Genomic DNA, 25080 nt, shown 5'->3' with positions numbered 1-25080 from the left:
AAGCAAAGGCTGCAGTGAAGAGGAAACTCACCCTTAATTTACTTGTTTATCCACATTTTATACTGCCATAAATATTATAATTCAGTTTAAGCACATGGTATTTTCAGTAAGAATACATGCAGTAATACTGCACTGGAAATATAATATATATCACATATCACATATATCACATATAATATATGAGTTTTCATTCATTTTATTCTGGTTTGCAGGTTGTTTTATTTACCATATGTCAGACCCTAATAGTAAATATGAGATTTTAATCAGGCAATAAACTGAACAGCCGCGGTAAACTGTGAGAGCATGACCAGCATGAGAGCAGGACACCCAGTAGAGGTGGTAGTCTGGCAATAGGGGAGGAGGACAGCCGATGTCTGGGTTAATGTTTATCCTGAGGCCGAGCAGCTCATGGCCCTGCAGCCGCCTGTTCAGGCTGAGCAGCCTGTTCCTGCCTCCGCTGCCCAGGACCAGCGCGTCTAAAATGGTGAGTGACAGTCGGTATTTTAGCATTAGCACCTATAAGCACCTTATGTGTGTATTGCATGCCAGGCTGTAATCATGTTGGTGTCAGTGTAATCTCATGAGACAAGCCAAGCATTATAATAACTTGTAGGCATGAGTATAGCAGGTATCGTTAGCTCTACGGGACCAGCGCCGTGGGGTCGTTTGGGTAAAAAGCGCACACCAAACTCCAGTAGAAAAGCTATGAATTAAATGTTTACATGCAAACTTGTTAACTTACACACTTCATGGGCAGATTTTGTAAATGTTTTGAGTCGCTACGGAGCCCGTCTTCAAATCGGCATGAATTTTTAAAACTCACCGGACAACATTCACGTGAAATGTTAACTTTATGAATGAATTTGTCTGCTTCTTTCCTGATATTCCGCCAATCTGGACTGCAGTTTTGGGAGCAGTTTGCGATGTCTTAGAAGTTGTTTATTTAGACTTCAGGTTATTATTTTTAGATTATAGTCATGCCGAATTGAAGAGCGAGCTATAACAAGTCACACCAGTGTCATTGTGCTAATAAATATGCTAATAATAAAAAGATAAAGAATTATAAATGAGGTTTGGTGGGTTTTTTTTAAGATGCACAGATGAATAATTCAGGCTCAATAATTAAAAATAGATACAGTCACCTATGAATATTACAGCATTTGAATATAACTTTAATTTCCGTGGCCATTGCCTGATTGGTTCTTAATTAGAGCAGCGTCAGTATTCATTATTGGTGTTAAGCTGCCACCTGGCGGACGCAGCAGTCATAGCACTCAGTTAACTGCTACATTGAAGGTGACATGAATAAATGCAATATAGCATATGTTTTTACCATGGGTAAAAATGTGATATTGTTGAGTAATCTGTTCACATTAAGTAAGGCTTATAGTGCACTGCACAGTAGTTGTAGATAAGAAAATAAACTCACAGTAAGTGCTTATTCCAGTGTAGTAAATGTACACATTCATGAGTTGTGTGTTATGTGTCTTCAGTCATCAGACTCCCATTGGCTCTCCCCGGCAGACCGGGATCAGCAGGTGATGGAGCTGAGGGCCACAGGCTGGGTGGAGGTGGAGGACCGCGATGCCATCTTCAAAGAGCTTCACTTTAAAACCTTTAATCAGGTGTGTGTGTGTGTGTGTATTTATGTTAATGAACTCCTGACCAGGTTAGACCTTTTGAGTTAAAGACGTGTTTTTTTTATTTCTTTCAGGTTAGTGTTGGGTTCAGACTTGTGTCTCTAATCTGAGTTACCATGGAAACTTTTCACCACTCGTTCTCTCTTTAATTGCCACTGTAAAAAATTAAAGAAACAGACACCAAGAAATCCGTCTTAAACAGTTTGAGTGAGTAAAACAATTTTGTTCCTCAAATTATTGAGACTCAGAGACGGCTTCTATCCACTAGCCATCAGACGGTTGAACTTTGGGACTTTGTGAACATACATAACACACACATAATTTATCTTCCTCTTTCTTTCTCTTCCTCTCTCTCTCGTCCCCACTACACAATATTTATATTTTCATCAGAAGTACTTATCAGCCATCACTTATGTGCAATACACTTATTTATCTATTTACCACGTATGTGCAATATAATGTATATTTGTATATTTTTGTATATTTTTCTCTCATTTTATTATATTTATCTCTCATTTTATTATATACTCTTATTGAAACTAGAGCTCAAAAAGGCCAAATTTCACTGCCTTCAGTGTTGCCATCTGCTGTGTTGCTGTGCATGTGACAATCTGAATCTCTCATAACTTACTACTGAGATGATAATATCAGACAAAATAATGTATGAATCACGTCAGGCATCACTATCCAGATGGTTAGAGTGAGTATATTGTTTTTTCATTATATTTCCGTGGCAGTTTCAGTCTTTGTTGTTTTTTATTCCAGACGGCCGGTAGACTTTATAATCAGATTTTTCGAAACGGTGTAAATCTGTCTGCCTCTGCGTTCTGCTGTGGTCTTCAGGGGGCTGTTGTACGCTGGCTGGAGGTTTGATGGGGATCAGGACACAGACCGCCAAACACACAGCCAGCTCTCCAACCGGAAACACATAAATTCATCTGTGTTTATGTACTGATTGGTTGCAGGTGTAGCGGGGGGCAGGTTCCTCCTCTGCTTTTCTGTGGTTTTATTTGGTTCCTGGTTTGTTTTATGTTCCTACCTGCAAAGGGAAGCACTGATGACAGTTGAAAAGTTGTTGTTTATGAGAGATGGCATCATTCCTACATTGTCTGTGTGTGTCATTGATCAACTGGGTGTGTATGGGCCTCTAACTAAGACAGAGCGTAACCAGGCACTGCATAGGAAAAATTGTGGAGAGTAGGGATAAAAGCAGTAATAAATTGTGTTACTGCTTGTGAAGCTTCATGTTGTTATGAGACATAAAAGTAATTTTTTTAAAATTTAAAGTATTACTTATTTAAAGCATGCAAAGAACCAAATTAGTATGGCTATTATAATCCCTTTCTTTGAGGAGTTTGAATATTTTCTACAATGAATGAATGACTGTTTCAACAACTGTAGTGGCCTATCCTACATTGGAATACATGGCGTAGATTAATTTCACATATAAATACAAATTCCAGCTGTTGACTTTCATGTTTCAAAGAAAAACAAATTATATTAGGTATATAACAAATATATAAGGTAAAGTATTCAATAATGCTCATAAACAACACAAAAGAATAAAAAATGTCATTTATACGGAAAAGTGAATAGTGAGATATAATATGAAAGCTACCTATTGTTTGTGTCCATGTGTTGATCAGATAATCTGAAAAAAATATCTGGAAAAAAAGCCTATTTTACAATCTTTTCATTATTTCAACAAATAGTAATCTCAATATTTTTTCATTCAGCTGAATAACTTGTTTTTCAGAAGTCAATACAAAAATCATCTATTTTTTCCATTTTACAAAACATGCCAGACTTGTCACTGCATCTGTGTTTTAACTAGCAGCTGAACCAGAACTTTGCCCAAATAAAATACAGTCTAAAATGAACTAAAGTCAAGTTTTATTTGTTTAGCGGCTACACAAATAAAACTTGACTTTAGTTTTAGCCCAATATCACAAAATTGCCTCAGGGGGCTTTACAATCTGAAACGTAATACAACATCCTCTATGCTTAGACCCTCGATTTGGATAAGGAAAATTACAGGAATACAACATGTAAAAACACTATGACAGAATTAAAGATGGATTGATAATGTATATGACGAATCTGATTACGAGGACGTCAAGCAACTTCCAGGTGCTGCCAAACAGATAGGACCTGAACCACATGACCTCCATCACCATTAAAAAAAACGTATGAGTTATATCAGGAAATATTTAATCAAACAATAAGAAAACAAGACCAATTTCAATACTTGACCGTTTTTGATACTTGATTTTACAGACATGTTTTGGTCAAAACTTTGGAAACAATTCTTTACATGACATTCTGCACTTACTAGCTTTATCTTGAGCTTCTGACTTTATCCCATGGTCTTCCTCAGTGAATGGAACTTGCTCAGGTGTCATCGTGACCCAAGAGCGTAACATGAGTTGTGATCTCCCCTCAATATATGACCACTCATTAGGTCATGGGACACAATCAAAAGCTCCGGGAAAAGCTAGTAAGTGAACCTTGAGATGAGAATATTTTTATCACAGATATGTGTTCCCACCGATATATATTTGTAGTATGTTTCTGTTGTGAAAAGGATTTTCCTGAGTACATAGGCCCGCCTCAAGTAGTACTACAAACACCACAAAGTGTTTAATTTGACACGCTTGTTGTGCCAGACGGGTGGGGTTTATCACATCAGGATAAGTCAGATGGTATCAGAAAACAATTATTTACAGCTTCTCAACAAAATCACACTTATTGTTTCCTATGTGGTAATTCATAGCAGTTCTGGCTCTTCTGATGGTAAAAGAAACATAGAAAAACAAGTTAGATTTAGATGTTTTTTTGCTACAGCACTTTGCTTTAACTCTGTATTGCATGAGGTAAACTGCAGCATCTCAAGGCCACTTAGCGGACTTCCTCTAATCCTGTCGTTAGTTGTTTTAGCCCCTAAAATAGTCTGTTTTTACACTTCCCCGCGTTTGAAGTCGGGGGGTGAGCGCTGACCTCCCCCATCTGCTCCTCCTGGCTCTAAAGCCTCTCCTCTTACCCCGACATGTCAGGCCGCATTACCCTGAGACACGCCAGGCGGCCAGTTGGCAGCAATTGGGGTTTCGATCAGAATGATTTCTTTCACAAACAATCAAATTGGTTAAAATGTTTCATCTGGTTCACAAACCACTAACAACCCCATCATTCCTTCTGGTAGATGGGCTTTGCTTTCTTTTTTTTTTTTTTTTTTCTTCGTCATTGCCACCCTCCCTTCTCCTTTCCCATCTCCGTCTGTCTGTCTTTGTCTCTCATTCTCAGTTTGTGCCCCATATTGGGGAATGAGCTCACGTTGTTCCAATTTTACATGTTGGCAACTCTTTCTGTCTGTCTCTCTGTCCTTCTTTTTCTCTTTTTATTCTCTCTCCAGTCACCCCCCAATGCTCTGGTGCATTTTCACAAATTCTCTAGCTCATTTTTCATGGCTGTTCTTAAAGGGCTTTTACTGGCGGGGAATGGAGATGAGGAGCGACATGCTGGCTGATTTCCATTCGCCACTTATCTCCGAGTGATGGGCTTGAGGAAATCAGATCCCCTAGAGTTTATAATGAGAATAACAAATCCCCTCTCTTGTGAGTTGAAACACTTCCCCTTGTGGTCTCTAGGGGGCGGCAGAGCTGCACCCAAGACTGCAAATCTACAGTGGTAGTCTGTTGAAGTGGAGCTGAATACATGAGGTACAGAGCTGCAAATGAACTAAAAAAGACAGCTGGACTTGCTTTTTTTTTTTAGTTTATTTTTCTTTGATTACGGCAAGTGGAAAGTGTTATGATGCTGTTGTAACCGCCTTAGTAATTTATCTGCGGCATGTGGGTATACAGTGCACTGTTCGTGGCAGTAGTCTGAAAAGTAACTGAGTTATTTTCCTCGTCAAGTCCGGTAGTATCTAATCGGGTTTGAGAGGTGAAATCCTCTTTCTGGAGTTGCTTTGGTCAGTGAGAATCCCTGCAATCATACGTTGAAACATCTGTCTGTGTGTGTGTGTTTTTAATACTGTACATTTTGGTTGGAATTGTGCATGTTTTTAAGTTGTATTCTGATATTGTTTACGCATTGAGCTTTATGTTATGAATGTTTACAGATGACCATCTGCTTTACATTTCTGTGGATGAAGTGGAAACATTCATGTGACACGACTGAAATGGGTAGCCTTAAGATGCAGTTTGTATAGGAGAGGTGAGCTGTGCATGCTCAACTGTTGCTTTAAGTTAGATGAGGTTGACAATGACGGCATTCCATAGTTCCCCACAAATATTCAGTCATCGTACAGTGATGGGAAAAAATCACTCAAAGGCTGCATTTGGGATGGAAAAATGGCTGATTATTATATCGAATGTCTCTTGCAAAGTGAACTAATCCTTCCTTAAAGGTGCAGTGTGTAGAATTTAGCGGCATCTAGTAGAACGGACTTGGCAGAAATGGAATATAACGTTCATAAGTATGTTTTAATTAGTGTATAATCACCTGAAAATAAGAATCGCTATGTTTTCGTTGCTTTAGAATGAGCCCTGTATATCTACGTAGATAGTGGATCACCTTTCATAGAAGCCGCCATGTTGCACTACCATGTTTCTACAGAAGCCCAGAATGGACAAACCAATCACTAGCTTTAGAGAGGGGTTTTCGCGTTTTTTGCGAGTTTCGCTGCCACCGTAGGTTCTCCTACACGCTTGGAAGGGGACGGGGAGGGGAGGGGTATTCAGTCGGTTGCAATCTGCAAACTCACCACTGGATTCCACTAAATCCTACACACTGGTTCTTTAACTCAGCAAGGGAAACTTTTTACAAGGCAAATCTCTGCGTGCAAAGTGCGAAATTGTTTTTTTTATCGCTTAACCAGCCAACCATTAATTTTCCAGACATTCAAAGATGATTTTTAGTGCTGAAATGATTAGTCTGTAATCAGTCAGTAGATCAACAACAACAAAAAAAGAATCCAAACACACAAACAACAATTTTTATATCAAAGTAAATTGAATATTTTTCAGGTTTGGACTGTTTTTTTTCAGACAAAGCAACTAATATGAAGACATCACCTTGGATTATGTGAAATTATGAAGGTTTTTCACTATTTTCCAACATTTTATAGACTCAATGATGGATTGATTAATCAACAGATTATTAGGATACTTAGGAGATTACCTAGTTAATTTAGCTGAGATACGACTATCTAGTGAGGATGAGTTTAAATGTTTCAATAGTTAAACCTCATCTCCAACGGTACAGCTACAATGACTAAAGAGTCAAAATAAGCAAAGTTGAAATTTTTGATTGTTTCCGCTAACATAAATATGAAATGTTGGCATCATCCACCAAAAATAAGATATTAAACAGCGTTTACTTACAAATTAGCATTGATGGAATACATTTTGAGTGAAAGGATTCACAAAATTCATGGTTTGATATGCTGCTGTACTAAACAATAATATGCAAGATATTCTTATACTCTTTAAATTCATTCATTCACTCTGTGGTGTCTGCTCACTGGGTTGTAGAATTGTTGAATTGTTGAAATTCAGTTTGGATGGATTTGCAACCGGACCTTTTAAATATTTAATAGACAGCGAGGTGTGTAAGGTGGCCACATTAAATCTCACAATGAGCATACACATCACAGACTGATGCCAAGAGGCAGTAAAACTCCACAAAGCTTCTTTAGAAACATTTCTGAGGTCATGATAGAAAGCTATTCTATGTCGAAATGTTTGCTGGAAAAAAACGCAACATTTACATTATCATATTTGTGCTCAAAATAATGTGACAAAAACAAAAAAGAATATGACACATACGGGACAAACAACACACCAAAGTTGCGGTTCACCGCAGACAAGAAGCACCGGAAAAAGTTGGCGTGTCCACACAGCCTCTGGACTTAAGTTCCAATTTTGAGACGGAGGCAGCTGCTGTGATTTCTGAGGAGAGCAGCGCTGTGTTCAGACAGCTCTCTCTGCTCCCTCCGCTACGTTCTCGGAGGCTTGATCCCCCTTTTTATATTCAGTCAGGGGCTCCCTCTCCACCAAATCTCCCTCAAGCCTCTGCCTCTCGTTATGGGCCTTGCTCTGCTTGTGTTGAATAAGTTGTCCTACAACTAAAACTGAGCCCCTGGGTAAACCAAACTCTGAGCCATCCCCCTCCTGACACGCGCACACACACACATACACACACACACAGTCGTGTCTCCATCACTTTAGAGGACATTACATTGACTTACATTAATTTCCTGGAGACTTATCCTAACCTTAACCATAACCACCACATGCCTAACCCTAACCTTAACATAACCGTAAACTAACCTTAACTTTAAACCAACCTACCACTTACTTACAACCTACCCTAAACTTAATGATTTAGTTTAAGAGGAGTTGCTTTTTGCCCCCATTAGGGAGGCGATTCCCCACAACATGACTGTGTAAACAGATTTATGTCATTTATGTCAGATTATATCACTAGTGGAAATAATCAGCTCTAACTCAATTAATTATTCAATTGAAATTTTTTGTATTTTGTATGTATAGTTTCTCAAGTATGGAATGGATGTGGTTGTCAGTCTTCTTGTTTTCAAAGAGCTGTTAACCCTCAAGTCAGTGGACGGTTTGGTCCTGCAAATAAACAGTTTCAGACGTTTTTCTGGCAAAAACACAGAAACCTTGTAATTTTATGGCATGAAAATATTCAGAATGTTCAAAAGCCATTTACGGCAATAATGGCAGCAAAAAAAAAATGTCCTAAATTTCAGTCTGTCAGCCTCAAAAAGTCATCTAAACCCAGTATGTACACACACGTATACATACTCACCCTACACAAGCGCTCATGCCATATCCCTTATTCAGAGCGAGAGGCTGGTAATCGGCTCAGCGGTGTTCAGTTCCCACCTCCGTCTCCAAAATGGAACTTTCCCTGGGAACTGGAGGTGTCCTGCATTCATCTCATCTTGTGAAAATGGCTGGAGGGAAGCCGCTAGGTGTGGCACCCAAGCGGAGGTGGTTAGATAATCTGGCTATCAGTCCTTAGGTAAACTAAGATGGCCCTGACGTCTGCTGTCTTTTGACGAGCCCAATGTCCTTTTAAGCCCTTGCTGGTAACCCTGCAGTTAATGAGGGGTTTGCATAAGTTGGCCTTAACGCCAACATGACACTCTTTATATAAATAGGAGCTGACATGTGTGAACATTTCCTACACAGGATATTAGTCACTTAATGAGTATTCACAGCATGGCAGTGTGCATCACCTTTGTCAGAGTATCAAATTGAAGCTCCTCTATGTGTTTCACAACTTCAAGAACGTTAATTTGAGAAGATTAATACAGCTAAGTTACATATGCCCAGCAGAGCTCTCTCTTCTTCATGAAAGAACTTCAACGCTTGGCAGCTCGCTTCATAATTATTCGATATTTTGCTTTAAGTTACATGTCAACTTAGCGGGCAGCCTTGTCCAGCCAGCTGGAAGCTTCTGAGTAGCTGTTTGAGGAAAGAAGAGAAATGAGACATAAGAGGTGTGGTCATCATCATCATCATCATCATCACCGCCACCACCACTGTACAATTCACAGTGTTCTTGCCTTTCACTGCGGAGGAGCGCCGGTTTTCCAGGAGGCTGACGCTGATGCGGGTGATGATGGGGCTCGCAGGGTAATCATCGGGTAGTCATGGTGGTGTGTAATGGAGGAGAGCGGCTGCGGAAACAAGAATGCTTGTCTTCATGTGTGTGTCGGCACATACTTGTGTGTACGCTGAGAGGGTTCGCATATGTGCATTCGTACATGCATCAGTGTGCTTGTGTGTCTGTCAGAGGCTAGCAAGAGTAGGCGCAATCTGCATGCACTTAGTCCTGGCAAGGCAGAGCAGGCGTTTCTAAGCCCCTGGACCGCGCAGCGGTGGAAAACCGATCTGTAAATAACAGACACATGTGTTTGAAACTGAGTCCTGTATTCCAGCCCTCGGCCGCAATGAGAGAGAGAACACCACTCTGCTCCGACGTCAAATTGTCTCATCCAGTGTTGTATGACAATCATGCTGTAATAGCACCAAAATGGCTCCTCAAAAGCGGGTGCGAGAGGAAAAGGGCATAGCGGGGGTCTGCTGTCGGGTGTTTCTGATTATTTGAGATGGGGGCCTGCATAATGTCATGTCAAATTATCTGACTCTGACAGCTACAGCTTGTTGGGCCAGTTGGAGAGAGTGGCTGGCTGGCTGGCTGGCTGGAAGGATGGAAGGATGGATAGCCGACTGGCTGGCTGACCTGTTGGCTCTAGAAGTGTGGCCCATACAATACAAATGGGGTAAACAAAGCACTTTGAGAGGGAGAGTCCTTGACCTCTGTTGACATAAGACCTCAGCTGGGAGTTGAGGGTTGGTTTTATTTTCTTGTTGGGCCCAAGTGGAGGGCGTTGAGATGACCTACGGGTGACAGACAGGCGTAGCACCAACACTTTGCCAGTATTGTGCCTTGCTACTCTCCTTACTGCCCCCGAGGGACCACCACCTGTGAGAGAAAGGGTGATGTAGGACATGATTTTTCAGGCCTTTTCAGGATTTCAGGTTTTTTAGACATTCAACTCCAATTTATTTGTAGTGAGAGATTACTGCTTTTCTTGCCTTTTTCTCTCCTCATTTTTGTCCTCCTTTTCTCAGGTTTCATGTTGCAAACAGGCTGAACTTGTCATCTTCTGTTTCACATTCCGCTCTCCACCAAATTGAATTTTGCTCTGTGGTTCGTTTTGCACATCAATGAGGTCTGAACGGGGACATGTAATTTTTTGGGAAGTGTGACACTTTGCTCGATAAAAGCAGCGCGGTCTGTGTTATTGTTCAGCACTTTGAAGTTTGGATAATGAGCCTAAGCTCTGGTGGGAGTTGGTTCACTGTCAATTCAGTTGATTCAAAATGCAAATAAAAAACACACTTATTTGGATACTAATGCAGCATTTGTTCTTAATCACTGGCAAGCTTCACTATGGCTGGCTTTGGAAGAAAAATATACTTCTTGAATTAAAACTGAACTGAAGTGACCAATTTTTGGTCCCGACTCGGAAGTTTTCTGCCAACTTCGGATATCAATGGAAGTGTATCATACAGATGCAACTGCAGATGTTTGCAGTTGCATGCCTGTTGCGATGTCAGTGAACCCACAACTGTGTTACTCTGATAATGTTACTTTGGAGTGGTGTGACCCATTTGGCAACCATGCAGTGCTCAAAGTGATCCTCCCTGTATTAAAAGGGGAAATATACCCATGAGTCACATATGCTGATCAAGGCCAGGATGCTGAAAAAGGTTTCGTCTCTGGCGAAAATAAAGTGATTCACATAAAATGCAGCCCTATTTTCTTACAGTCGTGTAGCCCGGCCATATTCAGCATTTGGACCTATCAAATAATGACATAGGCATTAAGTAGAGCCAGACTAATTAATTTTTAGAGACAGAGAATTGGGACTGAGATACGTACTGTGTATCTGTGATAAGCCAATATCGGCTAATAATATCAGTTTTCATGTGGACACACTAACTGTTTGCACCAGAGATTCAACATTAACATTTTGAGCAAAAAAATTAAAAAAAACAAAAAAAAGAAAATGTAAAAATGCATCACAAAGTGTGGACAGAAAAGTTGTGGATGAGATCGGGAGTGTCTTAAAATGCCGAGGGGTGAGTTTTTGTTCCATAACAGAATCCAGGCAGGGAAGTGAGTTTTAGAAAGTACATGGTGTTTTGAAATGGGACAATGTGCAGGAACCCACACAGAATCCTTTTACCTGTCAATCAATGTTCCCCAGCAGCAGATTAGCCTGAGAGGGAGAGAGAGACAGAGAGAGGGAGAGAGAGAGAGAGAGAGGACATGTTCGAACAACACCTGACATGACAGGCTGCTTAACCATCTCCATTAGAGCCAATGAGAAGTGAGAAAAAGCAGACCGCCTCGGACTCCAAATTAGTGCCAGTGGGGTCAAGTTGCAGGAATATGTCAATTACTTAAATTGATCAGGAGACGGTTTTCTTGATAACCAATTTGATCAAGCTGCTGATCGTGTTACATGCGCCGCGCTGCACGAGCACTGAACAGGACGTCTCAGAAATTGGTTACAATGCACTAAAAAGGATAAACGCAATTTCCTCTGCGAGAGTAATTCTGTTTCGTCATGTCAGGTGGTGGACAGGGCCGAAGCCATGGCCTGTAAACAATGGCGTTTCAGTTGATTTAATTAGGCAGGGAGGAAGTATTTAGGGGCTTAATTGAGATTGCAGTGGGAAATTGCTCTGAAATAGGTCTACCTGATTTTTTTTCCCGTCTTTTCACAGTGGGTTGACGAGGGATTTCACTCTCCTCTTTGTAGATAATTAGAATAACCATAATCACTCCCTGGATGGCCTGTGATTGGAGAGAGCCACATGCCAAACCCGAAATATGAAGAGTGTGTATGTTTTTGAGTGCGCCCATGCATTGGTTCTTACGTGGGTGTGGAAGTATGCACACATGCCTTCATGAGGGTTTTCTGCATACACAGAGATGCTGACTTGTGCTTCTCCGTGCCTCAGATGGCAGCATTGCTCTTTGTGCTATGGGCGTCCGCCACTACATATTTTACTTTTTTTAGACCTTGTTAGCAAAAGTTGAATAAGTGCTTCGACACCTTTTTGGGGTCCAGTGACATTTGTTATGAAGGTATATTTTAATTTTGTAAGATCCAGAATTTCTTTAAGGAAAATTTTGTCAAATCAAATTAAATGTTTTCATTTAATAGTTTCACTAAATTACTATGTTTATTGTAAGCTTCTTTTTTTATGAAGTGCATTTTTACCATCAATTATCTGGGGGCCACTTGCCAGGTTGTTGTCTCTTAGAGGGGCTGCTTGGACACATCGCCGACAAAACACCCTCTAGTGTTATTATGTTTCTTAAATAATAAATTTCAAATCCTATATACACTCAGCAGCTAAGCAATTCATCTTTCCCACTCCTTTCCTTTCCTCTCCTCTCCTCTCCTCTCCTCTCCTCTCCTCTCCTCTCCAGCATACTGCTCGACATGTTTAGTAGAGCAACGGTACTTTAAATTGGACTCTTGGAGAACAGCAGCTTTCCCGTTGCAGCTAAGATTTTAAATTCTGGCATTAAACTATATATACACAATATAAACTGTTGTCTACCTCTCTTGAATCTTTCTTTTTAGGTTTACAAATGGATTTTTTTAGTGTCAAGTGCACTGTGGTAAATCAGAGTTTATTTGGTCATAGCTTAAATGTTTATGTTGACAAGTTGTACAGCTTGCTAAACGTTAAATGTGAAATAAAGTAGGGCTGCAACTAACAATTATTTTCAATACTCATTAATCTGCCGATTAATTATTGTTGTCTAAAAAATAATGGAAATGCCGGTTTCCCAGAGTCAAAAGTGACGTCTTTTGTCCGATTTAACAAGCCTAAACTCAAAAATATTCAGTTTACTGTAATGTTTGACAAATAAAAGCATTAAATCATCACATTTGAGAAGTTGAAACCAGCTAATTTTTAGCATATTTGCTTACAAAATGGTTATGCAATTATCAAAATAGTTTCTGATTAATTTTCCTTTAAGCCAGTAATCGATTCATTGACTAATTGTTGCAGTTTTAAAATAGTCAACTTTGCTTCAATTTTGCAGCCAAAAACTGAAGAAATAAATTAATGTGTGTGCCGAATACAACGATAAATCATAATCATGTGGTAGGACTTATGAAATTTGCTTGTTTGTCTCCTGCTCTGGTCCTCTGCAGCTGTAGTTTAAGACCTCTGATGTGTGTAATGTCTGTATTTGTGTATACACTCAGTTGCCAGTTAATTAGGTCCACCTACTGTTCATTAAACTAATGTAGTCTGATACCTTTATGAGGGTTATAATGTTCAATTTGTGTTGAAACATGATGATATTTCTAATGACTGTATGATTTGGGGAGCTGTAGTTTGTGATGCTGTTTAACAGTATTATATTTAGAGGTGTTTCTAATATTTTGTCCATCCCATTTATGTTATTTGGTAATAACTTTGTAGTATTTTATAAGATAAATCCACTTCCTGAATTGATTGATTGTTGATTGTTTCTCCTCCAACCAGGCATTTGGCTTCATGTCACGGGTGGCGCTGCAGGCAGAGAAGTTGAACCATCACCCAGAATGGTTCAATGTTTATAATAAGGTAATAACTTTGTCTACATCACACTTTGTAATAGTGATCGTAGAGTCACTTTCAGCGCTGCATTTGCTTAGTATCCATTACAGAAATCACGCTTTGTATAATCAAACTGTTATCACGACTACGTGTTTGACTTACTGCCATGTTTGCAATGCTACGGTTGGTTTATAACAAATTACAGACACCCTGAGATCAATCAACAACGGATAAAGTCAGATTTTTTCATGTCAAACAATCCTCGCCGGTTCTGGAGAGCTCTCCACTCAAAGGTCTGAAACACACTCCGTTAGTCAGAGTGACAAAAAAAACGCAGTAGCTTCACACTGTAATCCCATCGTTTTTCTTGTGAAAAGCTCTGCAAATATCTCTGCCTCCCCTCCACGTAGCCCCCACAACCCCAACACTCACACACACTCTCTCACTCTGCCTCAGAAATAAAGTAGTGGTTGATATGACAAACCCAGTCCCTGAAAATCTCTCAGCATTAGGCTGTAGCCACTGAGTTACTGTGTGGTGGACCGGGCTGCTCTGAGAGGAATGCTGCTCCTAATCCACTCTTTATTAAAGTGGCTGTAGAATGGTGCTACAGGTCTCTGGGCCCCCTCAGCACTTTCCACCAGACACTTACACATAAATCCCACGCTGACTGAGGTTCAGCCTCAACAAAATAGATGCTGTACAGTGAGCTCCTGCTAATATTCTATTAATATTCAATCATGTTCTGTTTTCTTGGCTGTCAATATTAAAATCAGAGTTTATTAACATTTTTACTGCTCTCCAGGGAGTAACCTCATTGGTTTAGGCAAATCTCAAAGGTGGAGCCAAAAACTTCCACTCAAATCCTAAATGCAGCCTGCTAGAGGCGGAGTTGGACATGCACTGAACTTATCACAGTTACAGCCAAATAACCAGACGATATCTGTCACTCTTTCTAGATAAAGGCTTAAAGTAATCGTTTGAGTTATTTTGGGAAGACAGATTATTTGCTGTCCTTCCAAGAGTTAGATCAGAAGATCAATATCAAAGTACAGAGCTAGAGTCAGGATGTGGCTAGCCTAGCTTAGCATAAGGACTGGAAACTGGGGGGAAACAGCTAGCCTAGCCTCTGCTCTAAGTTAAAAAGTACACCTACTAACACCTCTAAAGCTCACGAAACAGAAATATAAAATTGGCAACGCACATAGAAGGACCGGGCTGATGGATAAACTGATGTTTGTCAAGAAATAGCTCCAACATAAAAGTTAGCTTTCAGCAAAAATGTAACTAATCAAAGTAAACAAATGAGCCCTTTAATTTACCATAGCAAGACAACATTTCCTTCACCATCATACAGCAATTTCAACCGCTGATTCTTCAAGTATGCATAAATGTTTTTGCAGTCAGAGGACTAACAGACACCTCTCATCATTATTATACATATACATATTATTATTTCAAGGTTGCAAAACAGCATTAGGTGCAACACTTAAAGGAATACTACAAAAAAAAAACTGTGTCTGTGTAACATGGACTATAAAAAAATTTAAACTCTTGATTCAGCATTAATTATCCTTTGTTCTGGCTGATCTGTGGTTACTTGTGATTGCAAACTATGTTTATGTATCCTCACAGGTCCAGATTACATTGACTACACATGACTGCGGAGGACTGTCAAAACGGGACATCAAAATGGCCAAGTTTATCGACAAAATTGTACTTTCCATGTAATGTTTTTGTCTTTAATCTGAAAGTTTGATTCAGCTTCTCCAGTTTTCCTAGTTTCCTCACTTTCAGTCACACACTAAAATAAATATTCCTCACGAAAAAAAAAAGCATTTTCAGTCTCTATGTTCTGCAGGCCTCTGCATTTGTCTCAAGTAAAATCTATAAAAAGATATTTTATTTTTGTCTTTTACAGCATATTTTGTATAAGCTGTCTATGAGAATAAAAGTTTGATTTTGTGAAATAATGTATTGTCTGTAATTGATTTACAATGATGTAACTCCGCGCTGACTCCAGAATAAGATGGACTTTCAAAGGCTTTGTAGAAAATCTTGCTCTGCGGTTTAGATTCAGAATTCTTCTACTAACTGATTCTGGCAGATTTAATTTCATCGTGTGTGTCACTGTGGTTTTCACACATGGAATTAGAATAGAGTGTAATTGTTCTGCTGTACTCTGTCCAGCAAGGATCCAGAGAATACTTTTCCCTGTCAGTCCTCCACCAGACCACATGTTCTCCTTTTGGCGCTGGAGAGTGGAGCGAAATGAGTCAGGGGTCAAAGTCAGTAGGAAGGGGGATTTATTTGATTTACGATTTGGTAAGGGATGAGTCAGATAGTGCTGCTGTGTTTTCCTGACTGGATTGCCATCAGGAGAAGATCAGCTAAGAGAAAAGAGTGTAATAAAAGCCAAATCAGTAGGACTGTGTTCATGCTTCCAGTCTATGCTGAAAAAGCTTTTCTCTGTGCTCTGAGTTTTTATCCTGGATTTATCCGAGAAATTGTTCGGCACTATGGTATTGATCTCTCAGCAAGAAAACTAATAACTGTATTTCCCAAAATGTCAAACTGTTCCTTGGACTACGTTGAGCACTACTGGATCATCATTTGTCTCCAGTAGTGTAGTATGTGCTAGGAATAAACAGAAAGTAAGCTGCAGTCTTTTAGATGGTAGGATTGATTTTAAAGTGCTCTTTCCAGGAACCATGGGAAACTCCACAAGCAATAGAGCCTTTGTGGGGCACATCATCAAAGAATTAGTGTCCTGTTAGCATCTTGTAAACGCTAGATATGCCAGGTTATAGACACTCTGCCCCTTAACCTTTTACAGGATTGGGTGGCATAGCCAAGGATGCCTAGCAGTGACTTTTCTAGTTAACGCACAGAGTTGAAAAGGTGGTGAGATTGCATTTTGACAGTCGCTTCGGGGGTGATGGCTTGGGCGTGACGGCATGGATGAGAGGTGCCTCCACTATCAGGGGCAGACTTGCAAGTAAGTAAGTAATTACTGAGAAGCCAAGGTCATCAAAATTACTGCAAATTTCCTAGCTCCTACATGACAGAATGGGGCATCTTGTCATCGATGATTGTTTCAAGGCCAGAAACGTCTACACTCAATTGACCAATGCATTGTGAAAATGTCAAAGTTATTATATTTATGATACAAATATTGCAGCTGCAGGAGAAAAAGAACATCCCATTCCTTCCACATGAGTTGATGCATATTTATTCTGTTTGTCCAAATCAAAACAGGTGTCAGATATGGATATTGGTGGGAAAATCTACACCCATAAGAAGTGATGAATTTAAATTTGGTGTAAAGCATCACAGATTGACTGGGCTGGATGAGTGCATTGTAAGTTGTTCGCTGTCAATGTTTCACTTGATTTCCATTTATTCATGCTTCGTCTCACATGACCTCTCATTTGGGTTGGTCATATTGAAAAGCTGGTGCATAATACTGTATGTGTGTGTTTTTTTGGATGACTGCTGTATCACAGCCCTGTTCAAAACCATGAACTCTGGAGTAATGTTGCCGTTGGATGTTAAGTTCAGTTTTCCCATTCCTGTATTTTATCCTCTTCCAGGCTTTGGCTAACATGGTAACTTGAATCTTATGGGCTCTACAGGGGCTGCATTTACATTAGATTAGATAATTTGTCAAATCTTCACTTTGTTTTCCCTTTTCACAGTGAAGGCCATCCAGGCCCACACACATGTTGGTAAGGATAAAGCACATGGCCAAAGTTAGATATATATCATATTGCATACATGATTTGTGAGCACTTAACCCACTATTCATTCACCTGTATAAGCAAGTTCTGACCAGCATTAGACAACCATTGCATCTGTTGTGTATTAACTTGCACAACACTGACCCATGCAGCCACCCCTCAAACTGCTTTTTGTACAGGAAGACAACTGCAAGTCTGGAAACAATACCAGACAATTCTAGTCTTTGTAATGAAACCAACTTGCCTCTGTTTGTACTGCACTGTTTATCTCATTTGTACCGTCTGAGGTGGACACCAGCATGCCAACACTTGCATCTGAAGCAGCTCCTTCTTTAATGTTTATAGGTTGTGTGTAGGAATCATGTAAAAAGTTGAAATCAGATCCTTAAGTTGTGTAAAAGTGCTAGTACAATTAAAATCCTATGTAAGTTAAAGTATTATTATTAAGATCAGAAGTAAAAGTACTGGTTCTGCAGAAAACTTTGTCCCTATGTCTGATAATATGATAAATGACCCCTCCAAGATCTGATAAATCACAAGATAAATCTGATAAATAGGAGAGAAAAGAAGAAAAAAACAAATTCTGCTTCACAAATTTGTATACATTTTTTTGACTTTTCTCCAATTTATGCTTTTTGTTAAAGGTGCTGTGTGTAGGATTTAGTGGCATCTAGCAGTATATTTTAATTAGTGTATAATCACCTGAAAACAAAGAATCCTTGTGTTTTCGTTACCGTAGAATGAGCCCTTTATATCTACACAGGGAGCGGGTCCTCTTCCATTGAGCCCGCTATATTGCACCTCCATGTTTCTACAGTAGCTCAGAACGGACAAACCAAACACTGGCTCTAGAGAGGGCCTTTCATGTTTTTCGCAAGTTTCGCGGCCACCGTAGGTTCTCCTACACACTTGGAACGGGAGGGGGAGGGGTGGGGTATTCAGTTTGCCGCAATGTGCAACCTCACCACTAGATGCCACTAAATCCTACACACTGCACCTTTAATGTTGGATAATTTTACCTCCTCGGTCTCCAAAAAGTTATTTAAAGGAAACCATCTGAAGAGTTTAGAGCAGGATACAGACTTTGGTGGAAGTGCTAACAACTCATAAACGTGATAAGGAGCCCGAACGAGACGCTGCTTTTTGTAAGGGGTCATAAGCCCCTGGTTGAATTTTTAAGAATGACTTTTACTATATAAACTTATATATAAATTCTATTCTGTAAAGTGACTAGTACTTGAGTAAATATACTTAGTTACTTTTCACCACTGCATATAAGTAATATTTAGTCAGTAATATTTAAACTCTGGTTCAATCCAGAAAGACTGGAAACAACGGCATGAACTATGAATTAATTTAGCACAGGAGGTTTTGTGTTGGCCCTGTTACATGGATCCACATTCACACATCAAGACTCTTGAGATCCTGAGGACTGTAGACGCTGGAGAAAGGTTGTGATAGGTTGAGTAGGAAAACTCACCATGACAGTGGGACACTTTTATAGCACGAAGAGCTGCGAGTAATGTGTGCTGGCAAAGGCAGGTGAGTGTGTTCATGCTTGAACTTGTGCCAGGAGCTTCATTTCATGGCATTGCATTTATACCTCCTACTCTGAGATACATGCTGACATTTTCTGCTGTCTTATGTTGCTCCAGGCAGTAGGAACTTGAAAGCTGAGGTAAAAGCTTTAACTGTAAAATACAGATTATTAATGATAATGGTTCAGTTTGTACACAGACAGGAATTTCTTGCATAGAACCTGAACTTGCCAATTTTCTTAACTTGTGTTGTGATTTCAATATTTAGAAAGGTCATGTCAGTAAGGAAATTCATGTCCAACTCAACTCATCATTTATGCTAAGCAAAAGGGTGATGCAGCCAAAAGATGTAACATTATGAGTCCAGTTTTCTGTCAAAGAGCTCTCAGTCAGTGCTGTTAAACAGAACGTTTGGATTTCACTCTCATGTTTGTATCCATTACTTCCTGTGGATGGAGGGCTGTCCATACTCAAAACCGCGGGCCTGTCTCATGAAGCAGGATTGTTAGCTGGATAGCGGTGCTGAAGAAAACCTGAAACCCTGCAAAATTTGAGAACATTCTCTGAAGTAAAGCCAGGTTAGAGCAGTTATGAATAAATCCAAATCTTTATCACTCTTAAGGGAATTTGTCTTGGATGAGGGGCCTTCTGAATATCCACATAAAATGCATAAAAACCTCAGACTGTACACAATTGACCCCCTCCCCCCTAAAATTATAAGAAATTACGCTTTGTGACGCATGTCTCAAGACTTTTACTTGAGCAAATAATTGAATCTACAGGGTCTCAGAACGGATGAAATACAGTCAGTAGTCACTAAATGCAGCTTTGACTAATGAGTCAGAGCTTAAGGCTCCAGTGTCTTACTCACTTCAACTTATGACCTTTTATTTCAAGCCTCTACATATGAAAACAAAGATTATTTTCATACTGATTAATCTGTTGATTATTTGTACTGATTTTTTAGTCTTCAAACTGTCACAAAAGAGTAAAAAATGCCCATCATAATTTCTAGTTTACTGAGGAAAAGAGCAAATCCTCACATATTAGATGCTTGAAACCTGCATGTTTGACAGTTTTCCTTCGATGATTATGCTTTCAAAATTTTTGTTGATTTAATAATCAGCTTATCAATTAATCGACTAATTTCAGCAAAGCAAGCCTCTCTGTGAGGCCACCCTGTGTCCTCTGAGGAGAGAGACTTTCTAAGTGACCAGACAGCCATTTCTACAAGGCCAAACTGGGCCAGACCAGGCCAGATGTGGCCCCTTTAGATAATTGGCCTCAGCTGATGGCCAGACGCAGCAGGCAGCCAAGCCAGCCCTCCCATTAGTGAACTCCCTGGATTCTGGCTCCTTAATCCGTTTTCAGTTTCACCTACTAATTCTGCACCGCCAGCAGTCCTGCGCACACACACACACACACACACACACACACCAGAACAAGAGGGAGACAGACAGGGGAAGGAATGAGGAAGAAAGAAGCAGAGAAAGTGGGGAGGGGGATAAGAGATTGAGAGGTGGAGGGGAGTAAATGACAAACGGAGAGAGAGGAGTGGAAAGGAATAGAGTTGAGAATAGATGAGTGGGACAAGCCAGGTGGGGGATGCTTTTTTCCTTCTTCTTTTGTGCAGACCTTGAGATGGAAAAATAATAATTCTCCTCAGCATAAATGTCTAGTGCCCCTGAGAGCGAGAGAATGGGAAAGAGAGAGATGGAGTGGAGGTTTCATCAGTGAGTGAGAGAAGAAACCGCGAGCAGGAGAGAGGCTTTCTGGGCTTTTTCCTGCTGTGCTTGATAGTGGTCCATATTTCTCCACTAGTGTGTGAATCCTAGTTTCACTCCCTGGCCATGTGAGAATGGCGTGGGGGTCCAGTAGCTGCAATCTGATACTGCCAAATAAAGATAACAAGGTCATAGAAAGTCAATCTTGACATAAGTCTGCTTTTGGAGTCTCTAGGGGAGTGCACAGGCCAGTGTTTAGCATGTGAGCTCGTCTGTTGTGGGATTCGCTGCAGACACACCGCTGATAGTAATCACAGTGTATGCTTGATGCCAAAAAGCAACCAGGAGCTTAACATTTGTAGAGGCATTTGTACGGCATTTGTTATTTGATCAAATGCACCCCGTTTGTACATTTCCCATGTGGTGCGGCAGTAACTACTGGACGATCACTGGTTGTTCTCATCTGTGTGAACAGAAACATATTGTTGTCTGTTTTGCTGATTTTTTGCCGATGAATGGCAATTTCATGCTGTCTTCTTCCATTTAAAAATTGCACTGACAAGTTGTCAGTGCAATTCTGTTTTGTTAAAAACACATTTTCTTATGAAGGATATCTGTAATGGATGTCACATTTATACCAGAGTGAAGTAAAGTACTGTGTCAGCAACAGAAAACCTCTCTAATACAGACATGCATTACAATTGTTGCTGTCTTGTGAAAACCATGTGTCTCCAAACTGCCAACTTTTCATGAGCTAATTAAAGCTAATTACAATGTACTTGTAAGTCCAGTGTTTTTTTTTTTTTTATGGTTTATGTAACATGAGAAGTAGGAGGAATTTTCTCAGGCAATAAAGGAATGTTTAATTCTTTAGTTTATCTAAAAAATGTAAAACCCCAAAATTACATGATTTTCACTGGGAAGGAATTGCTGTCTAGTAGTGTCAAATGGAGTTAATCTGTTTTTTGTAACAAGGAGCCAATCTTAATATGTCTATGATGGGAATATCATTAGTTTGCAGGTATCTGGTCATAAACTAAAACATTGGACAAATAAAAAAATGAGCTGATGATGGCACTAGTTTAAAAGTTTAGGGATCATCATAGTTATTTCAGATCATCCTGTGGGGAACATGAATGGTTGTACCAAATATCATGGGAATGGGAATAGTTGTCAAGACATTTCATTAAAAACCAAAAATCTCAACCTCATGGTGGTGCTACAGGAAATGTCAGGGGATGATCAAAGTCGGTAGGTTTCATCCTCTGGGGGCCATGACTGTCTATACAAAATCTCATGGCAGTTGTTGCTGAGATATTTCAGTCTGGACCAAAGTGGTCTGACATTGCCTTCCATATAGCAATGCTGCTAGTGCTGCTAAAAATATTAAACTTGATTAAACTGATTGATTAAACTGTGCGGTTGTTGCATAACACTGTTACAGGAAACTATGTGTTACGTACAGTATTTTCTGTTTGAACATATAAAAAAAATCACTTATAATGGGGCTATAAATAAAAATTGTGGGTTGGGGTATATTGCAATATAAATAAAACCTGAATACATATAAATTATAGTACATGTCCATATACTTTTGTCTGCTTTTGGTGTGTAACTGTTGTTCCAAATGCTGGAGCACACAGTTTTATTTTAGACAATATGGTGATTACAACTTAATGGTAACAGTCTCAACATAACAAAAGTGAGATCCAAAATGAAATGGTTTTCCTGGTTTGGTGTGGAACTGGCCTGCACGGAGCTGTGACCTCAAGCCCATCCGACACCTTTGAATGAACTGGAACGTCGACTGCGAGCCAGGCCTTATCACACAACATCATTGTTGGACGTCACTAATGCTCTTGTGGCTGAATGGGAGCAAATCTGCAAGCAGGTTCCAAAATCATGTGGAATTTTTTCCCAGAAGAGTGGAGGCTGTTATTGAAGTATATTAATGCCTGTGGTTTTGAAATGCGATATTCAAAAATCACATATGGGTGTAGTATTTGTGTGTCCACATACTTTTGATTATTAGTGTTTTGACCATAAGGTGTTTTGTTACTTTTTTTCTGCCATGCCTAATCTGCCTCAAGTAGTGATTTCCTACATCTCCCAGAATTCCCGGTATGGGTGTGAACTTGCAATTCATGGTTCAAAGAGGAGGAAGAAGGACGACGAGTTAAACCCAGGATTTCTGTTTTTCGTGCCTGCCCCTGGAGGTATCTGTGCACACCAAAGAAGTCAGATAATTGGTTTTCTTTAAAACAAATAAAATATTTTCTCTCATGCAGTAGACTTCATTCTTTACTGAGCCACCCACAGCTCTCTTTGGTGTGTTTTAAGCACATGACACGCAAAAGACTAGGCTGTGAAGTCACTGCAGCTCAACTCAGCACGGTCACTAATCCCAAAATGACTGTCATGTGTCAGCTTTGTCAGAATTACTGCGGTACAGAGATGGAGTCTTGGCGGTAATTGAATCATTTTCTCAGGACACATATAATTATAGTAATTGATGCTGTTGTACTTGGGCTTGCAACAGCATGCAGTTATTGGCCAAATGCTCTTTTGACTGCATGGAATCCAATATTTTGTAATCAAACCTCTGCTCAATTAATCAAATTGTATCTCTTAGCAGCACAGCATAAATTTTGGCTTGTCATATCAGGTAGCATTGCAGTCATCAGGTTAGCCTTAGGCTAATTTAATTAAAATACATTCATAAAGATAACACATTTCACTTTTGGTGCATGCTGTAAGTGGATGTATTACATTGTTAATGTTGGAAATGCAATGAAATATTGGAGGAAGGAAGTAAAATAAGCCACCATTTGGCCATTTGAGACATTTGGCTGATGCTCCTATCCAAACAGATTTTAAGCAGAGTGTCAGTTGTTCAAGGACTTTCTTTTGGAAACACTATGAGAGTCAAATGGATCATTCCTGTGAGCTTTCAGACTCTCATCTATGCAGCTGTTCATCTTTTAAACACACTTAGATTGTACATCACCCAGCACAACGGTGTGGCACATTGATGTGTTTTTAAAAGCCTTTAATGACACTGATGTGTTTTTAATAATGCGGGTTGATAGCACATAGGCTAAACTTGTTACTAGACTCAATTCATTGTTGGTTTTGGCCTTTTAATGAGATTTGTTGACAGAAAAAATTAGTACCAAACATTTATGTAACCACCAGCTTCAGAAAGACACCTTTCATTAGAAACATGCCCCCCCCCTCCTTTCTTCAAACATGGTACAACCAGGAAGTATAAATAGATTGCAGATCCTTGGCAGAACCTTTTGCCTGAGAACCAGCAAGCAGATGAGAAACTAAGGTAAGAAAATTGCAAGTGTGTTAGCCGTGTCTAAGCTAATGATCATCCAGTAGATAGAAGACATTTTGGTTGTGTTACTAGCACAACTGCTCATTCATTTCATGCTTTGTGTAGCACTGACTTCCATGGCTGCTAAGAACTGCAGCGTGAAGAGTCCTCCTATGTTGTATAAGTAAAAACTATGAATACACACACAGCATGAAATGGACCATGAAATAAAGGGGAATACGCAATTATAAAAACAAACAAGCTTCCTCATCACAACCTAGAAGTGTTCATAGTAGCATTTTCTTTTTCAAGAATATTTTTATTGCAGGTTGGATACAGTCCACACTGGTACATAAAAGCAATCTTTCTGTTTTTCTTTCAAAAACAGCATTAAAGTGGTGTAAAACAACACACAATTACAATTATTTGCCAGATTTTATACACATGAATGGGCGAGGTAGCTAAAAAGCAAGACTCATGCTAGAAAACGAGAACAAACCAAGAGAGCAACACAAGAAAAAGTGTATAAAACAAATAATTAAACATGTATACAGTTACCACTGTTACAGGATTAATTCTGTCGACCATTTTGGGACCATCAACACTGGTCCCCAAACATATTCCTCCTTCCTGCAATCTTGAATCTTAAGCTTCTCCAGATGGAGGATCTCACCCAGCTCCCTCAACCACATCTCAAATGAAGGCACAGCATCAGACTTCCATAAACACAAAATAAGTTTTTTTAGTCAATACAGCACCCAAATACACCGGCCATTTGACACTGCCAGAGTTCAGAGCAATGTTACTCGTAGACCCCAAAATGGCCACAAGGGTGTCAGGCTCCCATTGTTTGTCAAATGCTTTTGAGAAAAAATCAAATACAGAAGTCCAGAATGAGTGGAGGTTTGGGCATGTCCAGAACTGGTGTGAAAGGCTACCA

At 39.7% G+C, this 25080-nt stretch overlaps 1 protein-coding gene across 1 annotated transcript; it reads left to right on the top strand.

Moving 5' to 3' along the window:
* The first annotated feature begins 281 nt into the window (after positions 1-281).
* Positions 282-15789, top strand: LOC121909974 (pterin-4-alpha-carbinolamine dehydratase 2-like). The gene is made up of 4 exons (XM_042430866.1): positions 282-484; positions 1494-1625; positions 13763-13843; positions 15452-15789. The coding sequence occupies exons 1-4, from the start codon at positions 371-373 to the stop codon at positions 15545-15547; spliced, it is 423 nt and encodes a 140-aa protein (XP_042286800.1). The 5' UTR covers positions 282-370; the 3' UTR covers positions 15548-15789.
* The last annotated feature ends 9291 nt before the right edge of the window (positions 15790-25080 follow it).

The sequence above is a fragment of the Thunnus maccoyii genome, chromosome 13 (genome assembly GCF_910596095.1).
Source record: "Thunnus maccoyii chromosome 13, fThuMac1.1, whole genome shotgun sequence".
In the NCBI taxonomy this organism is placed as follows: domain Eukaryota; kingdom Metazoa; phylum Chordata; class Actinopteri; order Scombriformes; family Scombridae; genus Thunnus; species Thunnus maccoyii.
The sequence above is the reverse complement of the archived record's forward strand: the minus strand, read 5'-3'. Positions and strand labels throughout refer to the sequence as shown.